Source organism: Peromyscus maniculatus, chromosome 5 (assembly GCF_049852395.1).
Source record: "Peromyscus maniculatus bairdii isolate BWxNUB_F1_BW_parent chromosome 5, HU_Pman_BW_mat_3.1, whole genome shotgun sequence".
NCBI lineage: Eukaryota > Metazoa > Chordata > Mammalia > Rodentia > Cricetidae > Peromyscus > Peromyscus maniculatus.
This window is the reverse complement of record NC_134856.1, coordinates 85832229-85849007: the sequence shown is the minus strand read 5'-3', so window position 1 is coordinate 85849007 and position 16779 is coordinate 85832229. Positions and strand designations below refer to the sequence as shown.

General features: G+C 40.4%; 1 protein-coding gene across 3 annotated transcripts in view; it reads left to right on the top strand.

The window, feature by feature from the left end:
- Positions 1 to 16779, top strand: part of Taf3 (TATA-box binding protein associated factor 3) — a 155625-nt gene that overhangs the window by 117720 nt on the left and 21126 nt on the right. For all 3 annotated transcript variants that reach the window (XM_006984414.4, XM_076572817.1, XM_076572816.1), the window contains one exon: positions 9189 to 9271. In XM_006984414.4, the coding sequence (XP_006984476.2) occupies positions 9189 to 9271 (83 nt within the window). The remainder of the gene's footprint in view (positions 1 to 9188; positions 9272 to 16779) is intronic.

The following is a 16779-nucleotide window of genomic DNA, read 5'->3' as shown; positions in this document are numbered from 1 at the left end:
CAGCTGAACTCCCAGCCAGTCCCACATGGTGCCGTTGTATTTAGTACCACTTTGACTTTGGGAAGTCAGTGGCATTGTTTGAGCAGCCATTATGAATCTGAATGAAGCCCCCATCAGATGAAGCTGATAACAGCAGACAGGCCATGGATCTACCTAACAACTGGGGAAAAACAAACAAAACCCTTGGCCAGAGACCCAGTCACCAGTAGCTAGCCAGACTGTCACCTAATAGAAGAGTTCAAGCCTTGGTTTTGTTTTAAGATTTATGTATTTGTTTGTTTATTATACAGTGTTCTGCCTGCATGTATGCCTACACACCAGAAGGGGGCACCAGATCTCATTGTAGATGGTTGTGAGCCACCATGTGGTTGCTGGGAACTGAACTCAGGACCTGTGGAAGTGAAGTCAGTGCCCTTAACCTCTGAGCCCATCTCTCCAGCCCGCCTTTTGTTATTTTTGATAGGTTATAAATCAGAGAAATGACAAAATATAAAAACATATCAAAGTCAGTTATCTTACAGGAATTTTACAAATAAAAAATAGAATTGTAGAGTTAGACCTAAGTTAAAATCCTGGCTTTTGTGAAACTGGGCATATTACTTATATAAAAATTAAATAAGAATGATATATAAGGTGAGTATAGGGCTGGACAGAAGGGGTGTATGCCTTTAATCCCAGCACTTGGGAGGCAGAGCTAGGTGGATCTCTGTATGTTCGAGGCCAGCCTGGTCTACAGAGCAAAATCCAGGACAGGCACCAAAACTACACAGAAAAAACGTCTTAAACAAACAAAGATGAGTATAGGAACATATCTGGCATATGAGTAATAAATGTTATCTACATAAATAAAGATGGTTGCAGGCACAGTAATAGTATCCATTTTGAACTACCATAGAAAAGTGTAGACACCCAGAGTTGGCTACTTCATTGGGCCATTGTTAATACAATAGAGTCAGCGATTTTATACTTTAAAAATATCCTTTCTTCTCCCTTGTATTCCTTTATCTGTTAGCTTTTTTGCTGTAGGAAGGGAAGGGTAGTGTCACTTGTGGAAAGCATTGATAAGGAGCATAGATTGAAGGCTGCTGTAAACTCTAAAGTCTCTATTCCACCCACAGATCCACCTAAGTTCCATGCAAAACAAGTCATCAGAAATGCGGCTACATATGCCTGCAGATTTTCTTAAATATCATGGGGGGGGGGGGGAGGTACTGAAAGCAGACTAGATGGTTCAGTAGGTAAAGGCACTTGCTGCCAAACCTGGCCTCCTGAATTCGATCCTCAGAGTCCACATGATAAAACGAGAGACCCCACTTCCCACAAGCTGGCCTCTGACCTCCACATATATACCGTGGCACCTGTGGACCCACACATGTATGTAAAATAAATAAATAAATGTCAATGTTTTTCTTTAAACATAACTGAACTGACAAGATCACTCAGTAGGTAAATGCAATTGTCACCAAGCTTGGCAGCCTTGGTTTAATTCCCAAGATTCACGTTGTTGAAAGAAAGAACCAACTCTCACAAACTAAGAATTTGCCTGGAGTCCAGCAGACCTAGGATAAGGTGCAGGACCTAGGATAAGGTGCAGCCTTTTGTTCCCCTCGTGAGCAGTCATACACATTAGTCAGGGCTGAGAATCTGCCCTGTCACTTAGTAAAAATAGATCCAAACTAACTTTTTCTGAGTGTCACCTAGTAAAAATAGACCCAAACTAACTTTTGCAGAAGAACCTATTATAAAAAACTCTGTTACCTAGTCATAAACAGTGTAATAGCTTTATCAATGGCCAACAAAGCAGTTTAAATCTTTTACTAGAATTTGTGTGTGTGTGTGTGTGTGTGTGTGTGTGTGTGTGTGTGTGTGTGTGTGTGTGTTGCATGGCTTGATTATTTTAAACCATGAATCATTGGGGTATAGATGAATGTGCAAAATTACCTTAATTTATTCTTAGTATTTTAAGTGTGTTTCATAGACAAATGATCACAAAAATGAAAATACCTTATTATTTATGATGATGGAACTAGACAACTGTGTTCATCTGTGCATATACATGTTCATGATGCTGGGGTTTGGATTCAGGCCCCTCACATGCTGGGTGAGCTCTTTACTATGAACTATATGCCTGCAACTCTACCTAGAATCTTGAGTAGAAGATAAGCCAGAATCCATCAGCATTAGACTGAGGGGTACATATTCTTGTATTCCAATGCATTTTTACTTGAATATGGTCTTAATGATGTAGAGTGTCACCCCCAAAGGACTACATTACCATATGGAGATAAATAGACCCAATATAGGCCTGCAGGGACTTTGGCAGTTATCTGGTAGATATCCCAACCCTACCACTGCCTAGCTGTTGTAATCCTCTCCTACCTTTTGTGACTTTTGCTTCTTTCCCTCTGTCCCTGCCTCACATTCATTTTAGGAAAAGACAGCATCACCCCATCCATTTACTTCTGTTTAAAAACAGCTGAGGGAGTAGCCCAGTTGTTAGGATGTTTGCTTAGTATTAGGAGCTCTGGATTTAGTCTCCAACACTGTAAAAATCAGGCATCGTAGCCCATGTCTTTCATCTTAGCAATTGGTAAGTAGAGGCAGGAGGATTAGAGGCTCAAGGTCATCCTTGTTTCCATAATCTATTTGAAGCCAAACTGGGATCAAATACAAACAGAGAAAACAATGTTTGTTTCATATCTTCTGTAAGAATACTCACCTTGAGAGCCACCCCCCATAAAAAACCCTGAGCAAACACTAGTTTTTCTTATTTAAAATGTACAGATAACTGACAATTTAGAATTATCTTACAGATAACTAATAATGATCATACACAAATAATTAATATTTTGTCTATGCTGGAAAACTTACAGACTGTAAAGAACACCTCAAACTTTGACCTTTCCAACTGATCAATTATCTATTTGAGCTCACACTGTCTATTTGTGAATGAGCTAACCTAGAAAAGGAGCAGTACTGGCACTATCACTTGAGAGTATATCTGTATGTCAGACTATTCCATGATTTAATCCTCCAAACTGCTCTGTGAGTTTGATATTGCCATGCTGATTTTGCAGTTGAGAAAACTGTGCTCTGAAAGATTTGAGTGACATGCAGCAACAGTGAGAGGAGACTGACGTACCTAGGCCTATTTAACCAAATCCTGGGTCCTTGCCACTCATGGCAACCTGCTCTGCTTAGTCACTCTCCATTCTGGCATGTCTAGGACACAGGATGTGACTGGCAGAGGACAGATAAGAAGGGCTGAGGATGTGGGGGAGGGTAAGGTGGCCAGAAGGACTGAGGATCAGGAGTAAGGGGTTCAGAAGGACTGAGGATCAGGAGTAAGGTGACCAGAAGGACTGAGGATCAGGAGTAAGGTGACCAGAAGGACTGAGGATCAGGAGTAAGGTGACCAGAAGGGCTGAGGATTGGGGGTAAGGTGACCAGAAGGACTGAGGATCAGGAGTAAGGTGACCAGAAGGGCTGAGGATTAGGAGTAAGGTTACCAGAAGAGCTGAGGATTGGGGCTAAGGTGACCAGAAGAGCTGAGGATTGGGGCTAAGGTGACCAAAAGGACTGAGGATCGGGAGTAAGGTTACCAGAAGAGCTGAGGATCAGGGGGTAAGGTGACCAGAAGATAAAGTAGCCTCTGGGCTGATAAAGTAGCAGTCCTTGAAGAAACCTTATGAGCTCATGTTTAACTCCATGTTTTTTAAAGCAGACAAGTGATGACCTCAGAGCCTGGTGACTTTAGTAATCAGAAATATTCAACACTTTAATGATTCAATGATTCCTTAATCTGTCCTCAAGTCCTTTAGTATCTGCCCCCAAATCGCCATTGGTTGAATAAACAGTTTAATACTGTAGAGAATCATACATAGTCTTACTTTTTGTTCCTTCAACGAAAGAGTTTCTTCTTTCTTCCTTTCTATTTAAAGCAGTGTAATCATCGCTGCTTGTCATAACTCGTGAAATGAAGGGTTTGCTGTAAATAAGTAACAGTAAAATGGGGGAAATGTTCCCTCGCTGATTCTCTTTGCTGCCTCTTCCATGAGGCCAGGAACATAAACATTCAGATGACTGCTTAAGTAGACCGCTACTTAAGGCTGCACCCCAGCCTTCTATGAATGCACTCCAAGGGCTCAGATGGGAGCCAGGCTTGCTGTGCACACTGCACACCCTCTACTAAACTGTAGCCAGGCCTCTTGGAACTGTCTTCTGAATGTTTCAAATAACTGATGGGCATTCTGTAAGCCTGTTTCAAAAAGGAACTCATGTAAAGAACTTAATTGCTAAAAGGACAACAAAGGGCTAACCCCCATCCTTGAGCATCCAGAATGCTAACTGGTTCCATGTAGCTTTTCATCAGGAGTATTGCTGGGGTTTTCTAATATCCTTGCACAGGTAGGCATTGGGACTAGTACCTGCTAGCCTCGATCACCCAAGCTAGTGCACATAGATGGTAGAGGTATTTTGCTTTTTTTTTTTAAATGAAAGGAATTTAACATTAAAAAATAAATAAATAAACTTGGACAGATTAAATTGACAAAGCTGCCCATTACCTTTGTAGAAAGTCCCTGTCAAAAGATAAACTTTAAAGCTAGAATGCATGAAAGGGTTCCAAGATAGAATTTAAATTTAAACTGATTCTTTAGAGATAAGCTTTTTAAAAATCCACCTCTTTGCTTCAAGTCAGGATTTTAAAAATAAATTTCCCCTTTAAATCTCTTGAGCGATTTTCATTTTTTGCAAGGCCGCACTGCTGGTGTCCTGGAAAAATGGAGAGTTAGGGCTTTATCAGTTGGTGCCCTGAGGTATGTGGCAAAGAAGCTAAATCCTTGAAGATTAGCAAAAAAAAAAAAAAAAAAAAAAATTCAGCACATGGCAATAAGGGGCTTATATGACTACTAGTGTTAGCTCAGGTGAAAGAAGTATTGCTTATACATAAAACTGGACAAATCCACTGACAATGTATTTTTAGCTAGCTACAAAAGAGTCTTATATTACTGGACTTTACCTCTTTGGTGAATTGGGAAGCCTAGTAATCCACTATAAATGCTCTTCTGCTCACCCCAATTCAAAGCATTACTCCAAAGTGCTGTTCTTTTATTGTAACCCTTAAAAGTTCCTCTTGGCCCCAGGATGTGGCTTTGTGCCACTAAAAGATGACATTTGTCATATTTTTCAAGTGATTGATTAATCATTGTTATCATTGGGTTTGTTGTTTCCAGGAAATTCAGGAGAGAATTGTTTTTAATTGGTAGTTAGTATCTCCGCTTTTATTTTGATAAGCATTCAGATAGAATTAACATAAAAATTCAGGGAGAAGTTCTTATTTAGAAATTACACTTTCTTTATAGTATTAGCATCCTCGTTAACCTCTTTCCTTTGAACAAAATGGTCTTATTCCTTTCTCTGTACTTCCAGTTTTTCAAGATAAACATGACTAACTTTTTGACTAAAATTAAAATGTATGAGTAGCTTATAGGTAGTTTCCATTTGTCCTAGCTGCCTGAGATAGTCCTGGTTCATCTGCTTCGTAGTGTGCGTAATACTTCCCTCTTGCTTCCGGAGCCAATGTTGAGTATTGTGATTACAGATGAACTTTGAGCTGAGATGGCAAAATCATTCATTAGTTCATTCAACTGATGGAATACCTGTTGATTTCAAGATACATTCATACTATTTTGAATCTGACTTGCACCCTTATTTTTCTTTGCTTATTTTTTATACACCATTTAACTGTGTTTGTTTGTTTGTTTGTTTGTTTGTTTGTTTGTTTGTTTGTTTGTTTGTGGGACAGGGTTTCTCTCTGTATCCCTGACTGTCTGTGTAGAAACTTTCTGTGTAGACTAGGCTGGCCTTGAACTTACAGAAATCCACCTACCTTTGTCTCCCAAGTTCTGGGGTTAAAGGCATGTGCCACTATGCCTGCTTCATTTAACTTTTTTAGAGTAAGTCATAAACAGCCCATCTTTTGGTTCATAGTACCTGTCAGGTCATTCAAGATAGCAACATAAATCTAGCTATTTAGTTGAATGAATGAAGGTAAAGCCAAAGTTAATCTCAAATTCATATAAATTCACTAGTCTCCCATAAAGAAAAAAAATACCATACAACTAACCCTAGCAATGACACAAGTATTTATCAGTTATCATAAGATACCTTGGTAAAGAAAGTAAACAGCTCCATTTAGGACATGCATAATACCAGGACCCAAAGAGTGTCCAAGAGCCAAGGAACTGTATATAGAATCGGAGGTGACTTTGTGTCAGGAAGCTTGGGTTTACATGATTTATTTACTAGTATTGCAACCCTGAGCAAACCTTGCATTGTTCCTGAGTGGGCGTTATTTGGGGAAGAATCTGCCCTCTATGTCTACCATGTGGAGTTTTGAAGATCCATTGGATGGGGGGCGGGGTGGGGGTGTGATTCCTTAAAATGCTAGATAAGTCTGTTACAGTTATCACATAGAAACGAAACAAGCCAAACACAGTACAGCATATAACAATTAGTAAGACAGATTTTTTTTTTAAGTGCGGGGCGGGGGGGGGGAGCTTTGTTTTTTAAAATAATAGCTTTGCCAAGTGAGGTAGTACATGTCTTTTATTCCAGCACTTGGGAAGCAGAGGTGAGCAGATCTCTGTGAATTCAAGGCCAACTTGGTGTCCATAGCAAGTTCTGGGCCAACCAGGGCTACATAGTGAAACCCTGTCTCTAAAATAATGAATAAAAAAATGAAGAGACAGAGGCAATAAAGAGAATAACAAGAGACAAGGTAAACGCTGAAAAACACATGAGATTGTTAGCCAGAGGATAAAGGGAAGATAATTTTTTTTCAAGATAAGAATTTAGCACATTTAAAAGTTTAATGAGAATAATTAATAGAGTCAAGAGGCGCCAAAGCTTCAGGGCAGTGGTGGTGAATGCCTTTAATCGCAGCACTCGGGAGGCAGAGCCAGGCGGATCTCTGTGAGTTCAAGGCCAGCCTGGGCTACCAGTGAGTCCCAGGAAAGGCGCAAAGCTACACAGAGAAACCCTGTCTCGAAAAATCAAAAAAAATAGAGTCAAGAGGCTTGATGTTCTATAAGTTATGCTAAGGAGAAAGAAAGTTCTTAAAGAGTCTAGAAGAGATGGGCTTCACACTTGGGGGCACAAAAAAGTTAGTACATTTATAGGTAATTTAAAGAATTCACCTGCCTCAGGCCTCAATATTTTTACCTTTTTGTTGAGCAAAAGCAAGAAAGAAATTATGGCAGGGTTTTGAAAGAAATGAGGCTTTGGAATCACTGCTTCATGTTCAGGCCTTAAGTGTCTCTTAAGCGCTTGGAAGTCACTGTGATAGACATCGGGAGACAGTAAGCAAAACAGACATGGCTTCAGTCTATGCAGTTATTTGCATATGAATATTACTACAAAGTCTATAAGAATTTGGGACTACAGAAATTTTGTTTGGTTATTTATTCAAAATATTTATTATACCATAAGGTCTTAACTAAGAGAACATGTAATGTCATACTTAATTTGTATATTTTCTTTCTGACTAATAGCTCAAATGTTTGTGAAATCCTAAACATACATACATACATATATACACATATATATACATATATATTCTCATATATATGAGAAAGTAGTATTCATGTGCAAATAACTGCATGATATAGTACATTGAACAGTACTTTATATATCCATTTCCCCTACAGCCACTACATGTTTTCATTATTGTTTTATTCTCAGGCTTCAGATATGTAAATCAGTATTTGTAGATAGTTGTCAGGTTTAGCAATGACATACAGCAGTATTCTAAGACAAGCTAAACATCTGTCAGTGCTTGGGCCATTCCCAAATGACAAGGAATTATCCCACCAAAATGTCTGTCCCGTCACCATTGAAAAACTCTGATGTAGATAAGAATTTGAGACTACAGAAATTTTGTTTGGTTATTTATTCAAAATATTTATTATACCATAAGGTCTTAACTAATTGTCAAGAGAACATGTAATGTCATACTTAATTTGTGTATTTTCTTTCTGATTAATAGCTCAAATGTTTGTGAAATCCTAAACTTTTTCAAATCATTACCTTCACCATAAATCCTTTCTAAATTGAGAAAGTGTACCGTGTATACACACATACACATAGAAATTTCAGGTCTTTTTTTAGTGAGCCTAAAATGGAATTCCGTAGTGCTAGAATTGTGGTACTTAGACTTCAGATATAATAAAACAAACTTACAGTGAGTTTTGAATTCATCAAGGCCCATAAGTGTATGTTGTATAGGGAAGATCTCCTGGCAAGCCTTTTTGGTTATGTTCTGTCTGTCAGTCATGGGGCTCAAGAGCCTGCTCAGTGGTTAAGAACACTAGCTGCTCTTCCAGAGGACCCAGGTTTGGTTTTCAGCACCCTCATGGCAGTTCACAACTATCTGTAACGACAGTTCCAGGAGATCTGATGCCCCCTTCTGATCTCCACAGACACCAGGCATATATGTGACACATAAACACACATACAGGCAAAATACTCATGCACATAAAATAAAAATAAATAAACCTTTAAAAATAAGTAAAAATATGGTGATTACGTAAATATTCCACCAGATGCTGTGATATCCCTGTGTTAAACAGTACGGTAAAACTAAAGAAATGAACACAAACCAATTAGCCAGAAACATCACATATTAATGTGATGTAGATAAAGCTCGTAGGCTATGTTATGTGTCAAAGAGCCTTCAATTATTAAGAAACATGAACTTGGGCTGGAGAGAATGCTCAGTTGATATAGGATATCATAACAACATACGGGATCTGAGTTTGATGCCCAGAACCCAGGTAAAAAGCAGAGAACCAGTAGTGTGCACCTGTAGTCCCAGTGCTGGTGGAAAGCAAGACAGAGGCACTTTGAACCCTGAACCTCATTGGATACCCCTCCCCCATCCAAGTAGATGAGTTTCCACTTCATTGAAAGGACTGTCTTCAAAAAGCTTAGAGAATGGTTGAGGAAGACACCCATTTCTACCTCTGGCTTCCCACACTCGTTTCTATACACAACACATATATACTAGCCGTGTCTTTTTATCTAGCATTGCAAATGTGTTTACTAGGTTTGTGGGGTGGGGAAGTAGAAGAGATAGGAAATACTTTAGGAAGAATTTTTTTTTCTAATTAATGTACTAACTTTCACAGATAAAAGTGGAGCCCGTCATTCCAGCCCCAAGTCCAGTTATCCCCAGATTGACTCTGCGAGTTGGCGCTGGCCAAGACAAGATGTAAGTATAAGCATTGGGAATTGGTGAGACCTACCTTCTCTATGCTGTCCTAATAGATTAGAACTCTGCCAGACTTCCAGGTATGAACAGAGTCTGTACCAGGAATAGCTTGCTATCAAGTTTTTATTGGCTTCTTCTTCCAGGTAAAAGCTTTTTTCTTTGCTTAATATATAGGATCCTATGCTCTCCCCCCACCCTTTTCTCTTTTTTAAAGGTTAATATATGGCAGTATTACTGCATAGAATCTGAGGTCCTGGCTACTTGAAAAATAAGAGCTTGTGTAGTGAGTGGGTTAACTGCCACATTTCACCCACATGGATGCAGTGTTAGACCTTCTCAGGGACACATGACCTGCCAATGGCAAAGACTAAAGATTCAGATGGTGTAAGAGAAAAGAGGAATGTCAATCATTGTTTACCATTTGTCTGAATTTTAACAAATCAATTTATCAGGCCATCTTTATTTTTTTAATATAGTTTTTACATATAGGTTTTAGATGTATGAGTGTTTTGCCTATATGTATACTACGTTATGTACGGGTACCTGAAGAGGCCCATTTTCTTTAAAGGATATTGTTTTCTTTCATCCATCCTTTGAGGAAGCGTTTAGACCTACAGTATCCTCACAGGCTCCTGATGCAGTATAAAATATAAGTTTCTTTTGTAAATCATGTTGAAATTCTTGCTCTGAAGAGCACACTGTGTATGGCATTTCAATGAATTTCATGAGTATAACTTAATATTTTTTTCCTAGTAAATGTGAAAGTGGAGCAGTTTGCTTTGCAAACAGTCAGATATCAGAGAGAAAGCAGAAGACTTTCAGTTCCACTCAAATTTAGCATAAAAGTGAGAGGAAGACTTCAGAATTCATTAAGTAAAGAATAGAATATTTACTGGGCATGGTGGTACATATCTGTAATCCAAGCACTTGGAAGAATGAAACAGGATAGTCAAGAATTCAAAGCCAGCCTGGGCTAAATAGCAAGACATATCTCAAGAAACAACTAGAAAATTTGCTTTTTTTTATTGAAATTTTTATTTAATATTTTTATTTATTCTTTGACAATTTAATACATATATGCAATACAATTTGATCATATACAACCCAATTCCCCATCACACTTCCTCAGAACCCACCCCCAAGCCTCCCACCTTCATGTCCTTGTCTTTTTGTTTTGTTTAAGTACCCTACAATCCAGTTACTGTTGCTTGCACACGCATGGGTTGTGGGGCCATCCACAGGAGCTGGAGCAACCTACTGGCTGCTATAGCTACAAAGAAAGCCGACTCCTCCTACCACAGCACCACAGCTCCTCAGCTCAGGGTGGGCCCTAGTGAGCCCCTCATCCGTGCTGGAGTGTTCACTGGAATGCTCTATGCTGGTGAGCACACCTGCTGTGAGCTCTTGAGTGTGACAGCCGTGTCATATCCAGAGGAGAGCCTTTCACAGCACTGCCCACATTGAACAGCTCTTAAATTCTGTCCCCTGCTTCTTCCACAGTGCTCCATAAGCCTTGGCGAGGAGGGATGTGTCTGATGTCTCACCTAGGGCTCAGTCACTTATTCTCAGCACTTTGACCAGTTAAAGTCTCTGCACTAAGTGCGGCCCACCCGAGAAGCTTCTCTGACCAAGGTTGAGAATGAATGAAAAATGAAATCAAAGGAGGAGGCCATGCCTACTCCTAAAGGATGGAGAAGATTTGTATTGTAGACATAAGGGAGAAAGCAGGCAGAGGGCAGAGTCCAGGCTGAACATGCCCTGCAGACTAAACTGAGAGGAGAGAGGGAGAAGAAGAGCAAGAGAGGCCACCAGGCCCAAGAGACCTAGAGCAGCATAGCCAGAGTGATGAGTTCTATGGGGATGAGGCTGGGGGAAGGGAAGCGGAAGTCCTGCGCCTGAGAGGGAGGGGCTTAGGGGAGGGGACAGAGTGAAGTGCTGGGAGAGCCACAGGTGGGTGCTAAGAGATGCTGTGAGAGCTGGCTGGCGCCTACCTTGATAGTTAATAAGCACTCATCCATTTGTTGGGGCTTCTGAGACCTAACAGAGAGCGACACTGATCTGTAAGTATAAACCTACATATTTGGAAGGCCGTTTGACACCATGTACATCTAGTAAAACAGCAGTAGAAGATCCCCCAATCTTCATCCAGGCCCTGGGACCTCCCCAGCCCTGAGCTTTTGACAGGGTTTCCAGTGCACAAGGCCATGTCCTCAGTTCATTCCTTCTTAAGATGTGTGTAGTTTACATACTGCCGCTGTCAACTCTAAACGTCCTGCAGTTAGAAGCCCCTTGGGATTATGATGAGGGGTAAGACAGAGACCAACATGGTCCTTTAAGAAAGTATATGCTCCTGTGAAGAGCTGGAAGACAGAGTCCAGATGGTTCTTATTTTTGCTACCTCCATTCTGTGAATGATTTTCACAGCATTCTTCTTTGTTGTGCTTGTAGAGACCTAGATAGCAGGTGGTCCTACTGCTGACAGACAGAAAACCTTCAAAAACGGTTAACTCCGCTCTCTTTCATCCTGGTATCTGAAGTACACACACCCTTGAACTTGTTGAGGAAGATCAGACTGGGCCAAGGTTCTAGTTCAGCAGTAGCACTTACCTGGCACACACAGGCTCTAGCAGTCTACACTCTTGAAAATCTCCTTGGAAATTCTGTAAACTGTCTCATTTCTCTAAGGGAAAGTGTTCTTGCTCATCATTCAAAAGATACTTTTACCAATTGATTTTTAATTTCTATTTTCTCCATAGTTCATCAGTACCCGGTCAAAACTCCCACACAGAAGCTTGGCTTCCTCCCTTTAGAAAATTAAGATTTAAAATCACATTTTTAGTTACATTCCTCTTTCTGCCCTGGAGTGTCTGTTGGTGATTCTGTTGGCTGTCTATTCTGTTTTTACCTTTCAATAAATCATTTATATTCCTAAGAGACTGGAAGATGTGAGGACTGGATCCTATTACTCTGGATCAAAATGTCCAGCTTGGGGGAAATTAGAATAGCCTGGATTCTTGACAAATTTGACCCTCAAAAGTACAGTGTTACTTGTAACATGTAACTTGTAGATGCTTAGATAATAACTGCCCTTTTCTATGAATGATGAATTATTTGACCAAGGCAGGTATAGAAGTGTACTGAACAAAGAAATTAAGTGTAACACATTGCATGTTAAATGAAAGTCAGAGGGAGACAGGGGCTCAAGTCCAGTAGAATTTCCCATGAACATAAATTCAGTAAGTATTTTTGATGATGTGTCTAAATTGGAGGTTAGTAAACTCCAGCCTGGGAGCCATATTCAGCCTATTGCTTTTGTATGACCTGCAAACTAAGGATGTTCCCTGTGTTTTTAAATGACTGAAAAACTTAAAAGAATATTCTTTGGGGCTATAGAGTTGGCTCAGCAATTAAGAGCACTTACTGCTCTTCCAGAGGCCCAGAGTTCAGTTCCAGCACCCACATCAGGTCCTGTAGCTCCAGATCCATGGGACCTGCATCCATGTGCATATACTCATAAAAAAATTTAATTAGAAATTAAAAATATTTTTATGACACATGGAAAAATTCTAGCCATCTTTTGTAGTTGCAGGGTAAGGAACTACCCTGTAGTATAACCTCTTCCATGGCTCTAGTGACAGGAAAGTAGGCAGTCATATAACTATGTGTCTAGTTGTTGTCTGTATACACCTGGGGGTGAGCTAATACCCTTTTAAAGAGAAATTAATAAGCAGACTGGGATTCAAAAACAAGAGAGTCTGTGTATTCCTTGCGGGGATGGGGGAGGTTGTTTATTGCTGAAGGACCAAGTCTTTTGAAATTATGAGAGAAAGAAAAAGCTTTACAAGGTTCAAATTATACCCTCCTGTCGGAAGATCTTTAAGACAGTATTTAGTTTCTAAGTCTTGAAGAAGTTAGGTCTTCTGCCCTTGATCCCCAAAAGTGCTTTGTGGTTAGAGAGTGTCCTCTGTTCTCTGTTAGTGTTCCTCGAAGCAAGACAGCAGTAATTTGTTTTTCCCTTGTTTTCACATCCCTCAAAACTGTCTTCTGGAGGGGTCCATGACCAGCCAGTTCTTCCTGATGGTGTTAAAATCCAGGACAACTTTGCGAAGACCCCAGATTCCTTGAGCATCCTTGAACATGTCTACTAGTAATGGATATCTAGAGTTCCCTCCAGTCCCCAGTGAAGCGCTTACCCCAGAGCTACAGTTTCAACTGTGAATGAGGAAGCCACACATTCAAGGCCATTCCTGAAGTGTCCAAGTGTAGGCTCCCTGTCAAGTCGGGCTTTCAGTTTGCCCAGGAGCTTAGAGCTGTGCTGGTCAGGATCCTGGGGTTTCCCTAGTAGATGTGGTGACAAGGAATGTGTGGGGCTCATTACCAGCACAGCTGACCTTACTGTTTGCTGGCCTACTTCATTTTGAATAATGGAGAAAGGATGGCTAACTGATGACGTTATCCCAGTTCTTTTCATGAAGAATGCAGAGCAAAGTAACGTGGCAGTTTGTTAGGGACGGAGTCCCTGCTTAGAGAGGGAGTCGTCAGCAGCTGTGTGTGTTGGTGCACACTTCAATCCCAGCTCTCTGGGAGGCAGAGGCAGACGGATTTCTATAAATTTGATGCTCACCTAGTGTTCATAGCAAATTCAGGCCAGTCAGAGCTACAGAGTGAGACTTGCCTTCCCCCCCCCCACCTCCCCCCACCCCCGACAGAAAAGCAGTTGTCAGGAACGAGACATGACAGAATAGGGCCTGAAGGTTTTCTAAGTTTAAATGTCTGGATATTTATAAAATTCAAAATTCAGTTAAGCCTCATGGGGAAAAGTGATTTTCCATATTGTAAAGTATTAATAAAAATGTAATATAAATTTGTACAATCTTTGAGGGTGAATGCTGATTGAGAATAACCATTCTTCCTTCACATTTTACAGATGCCCTCTAGTGCTGTCCTAGTGCTGTCTAGTGCTGGAGGGGGCATTTTGCCTTTCCCTCAGCCCCCGGATAAGATCTCTCTCCATAGCTCAGGTTGGCCTTGAACTGGGACTATGGCTATGTGCCCCAGCTTTGAGCCGCTGCCTTTTCCGTCTACTAGTCTACACTTCCCCCCATAGATGGAGGCTCATAATGGGAAAATCACCATCTCCCTCCTCTGCTCTCAAGGTGACCCTGCCTATAAGGCTACCTGAGCAGTGGTGAGCCTACCAGATGGCAATGTCTGCTCTCCATGAGAACACAGGTTCCCTTCGAGAGTTGGCACTGGGTAGTCTGTCTGACAGGCTGTACATTTTCTGAAGTTAGATGTGAGGTATTTGGGGGACTGCTTTACCACTGGTGATTCCATTCTGCTGGTGTTTTGATTTCCAGTAACAGCTGGGTTGATGTCTCAACTACAGAAAGTTTTCTTTCCCTGCCATCTCATGACAGAGGTGCTGAACATGTGACGTAGTCTTAGATATGTCATCCTAGTTCTGCTGCAGCTAACAAGGTTTTGCTTAAGCCTCGTGGGGCTTTTGAATAGTTGTGGTATCTCAATCATTTCCTATATACTGTGAAAAGTAGAGCGAAGCTTATTAACCCAAAAAGCAGGTTTGATATTTTAAAACATAAAATATGTCAAGATACTTGTCTCTGCATTGCCAAACTTTTGAAAATAGAAATAGACTAATCATTTCAGGATACTTTCAAGAAAAATAAGCATCTTTCTATTTTAAAATGTAGCCAGTGCTAGTGTGCATGGTAGCACATGCCTGTAATTCCTCAGTCTAGAGGCTGAGGCAGGAGGATTACTGCAAGTTTGAGCCAACTCTGTCAGAAGGGGAGGTGGTGACTCCAGAAGGAAGGGGGCTCTCACCAGCATATAGGACAAGGGCAGGCAAAAGGAACACATGCCTTTTGTCCTAGCTAGAGAAAGACAAGCAGAGTTCCTGTCCCATCTGAGGAAATCAGGACCAGGGTGGCCAAGCTTTTACACAACATGAGACTCTTTAGAACAAACCTCAGCAGGAACAGAGCATAGCCTTCAGGCTCTTAATTTTCTCACTTGAATAGTTTCCCCTTTCAAAAAAAAAAAAAGCTGTCTGCTTTTCTTTCTTTCTTTTTTTTTTTTCTGGAGCTGAGAACCGAACCCAGTGCCTTGCATTTGCTAGGCAAGCGCTCTACCACTGAGCTAAATCCCCAACCCCCTGCTTTTCATTTTTATTTGAGGTACCATAACTAGTCTGTCTTTTGCCCTGCTCTGGTGAAATTATTATAGAAATGGAAACATTTCCTAGATTTTCCCATGCTTTCAGGTACAGGTACAATGACAAAAAGAAATCCTAAGATTGACCATATTCAGGTTTTGGAAATGCAGTTTAAATCTTATAAAAGAGTATGTCTGCAACTTTAAAATGATGTCGGTTTCGTGCTAAGCACTGCCACTGATCTTTTTCCCGACTGCTGAGTAACTGACCGAGGGCCCTGTGAAGTCCTCTGTCTTCTCCTTGTGGCCATCGGCTGTCTCGGGGGCAGCTCTCAGCCACCTGTCACAAACAGGTAGTTAGACGCTTTCTCGATTTGCATCTCCAGGTTTTCCTATTTCTTTCCGGGGAGCTCCGGTCTTTGTGCATTACATTACTGTCATTTTCAGCAGCCTAGAATTATGGAGAAGTCCGAGTTTAATCTCTTCCCCTGGAGCGTTGTAGTGTGCTCACAAACACCAAAGATGCAGTATGTATATTTAAGAGAAAAACTAGTCTGCTGTCACAACAACCAGCTTTGGGTTTGGGAAATGCTTTTATGACCCAGTAAAACAAGTGGAAAGATTATAATCAAAGCATTTCCATCTTGCTTGTAAACAATTACAGCAGTCCTTACAGGGATGCCACATTAGAAGACTGAGGAAAATTTACTGGATTCCATTCTAATGCAATTAGAGCTAATTTTGTTCCTTAAATGAATAAAAGGTCAGCCAGTAAATCTAGCTTATCTGGAGTCCAGACTTCAATAAATTGTTTTATTTAATTTGTTGTAAAAGATCTTATCCTTAATGGGTCTAGGTCTTATTAGTTCACTTAGGTTTTAAAATATTTATGACCACCTTTTTAGATATGATTTGAATGATAGTTGGAAAGTTTCTCTCCACAGCTTTATCAAGGCCCAAGATCACTAATTGAATGAATATAGGAAGGTACTTAAGATTTGTTATCAGAAAAAAAAAGCTGATGTGAACTTCCAGAATTTAAATGTTCTTTAACCTGTGACAGGCAGAGATAATTTAGCTGTATCATGGAAACCTTTTGGCTACTATCTGATTATAATTCTCCCTAAAGATCAACTTGCTTTCAGTTCAGGTATTTATAAAACAATATATGCCTAGGGATAGAACCATTTAGACCTCCCATGACATCATTTGTGTTCTATATTTCTTGTCTGTCCTGCAGTAGATTCAGGTACTTGCATAAAGTATATGAATGTACTTTATGATACATGGAATAACTTGTTTGTTCACCTTTTCCATACCTACCTTGGGAT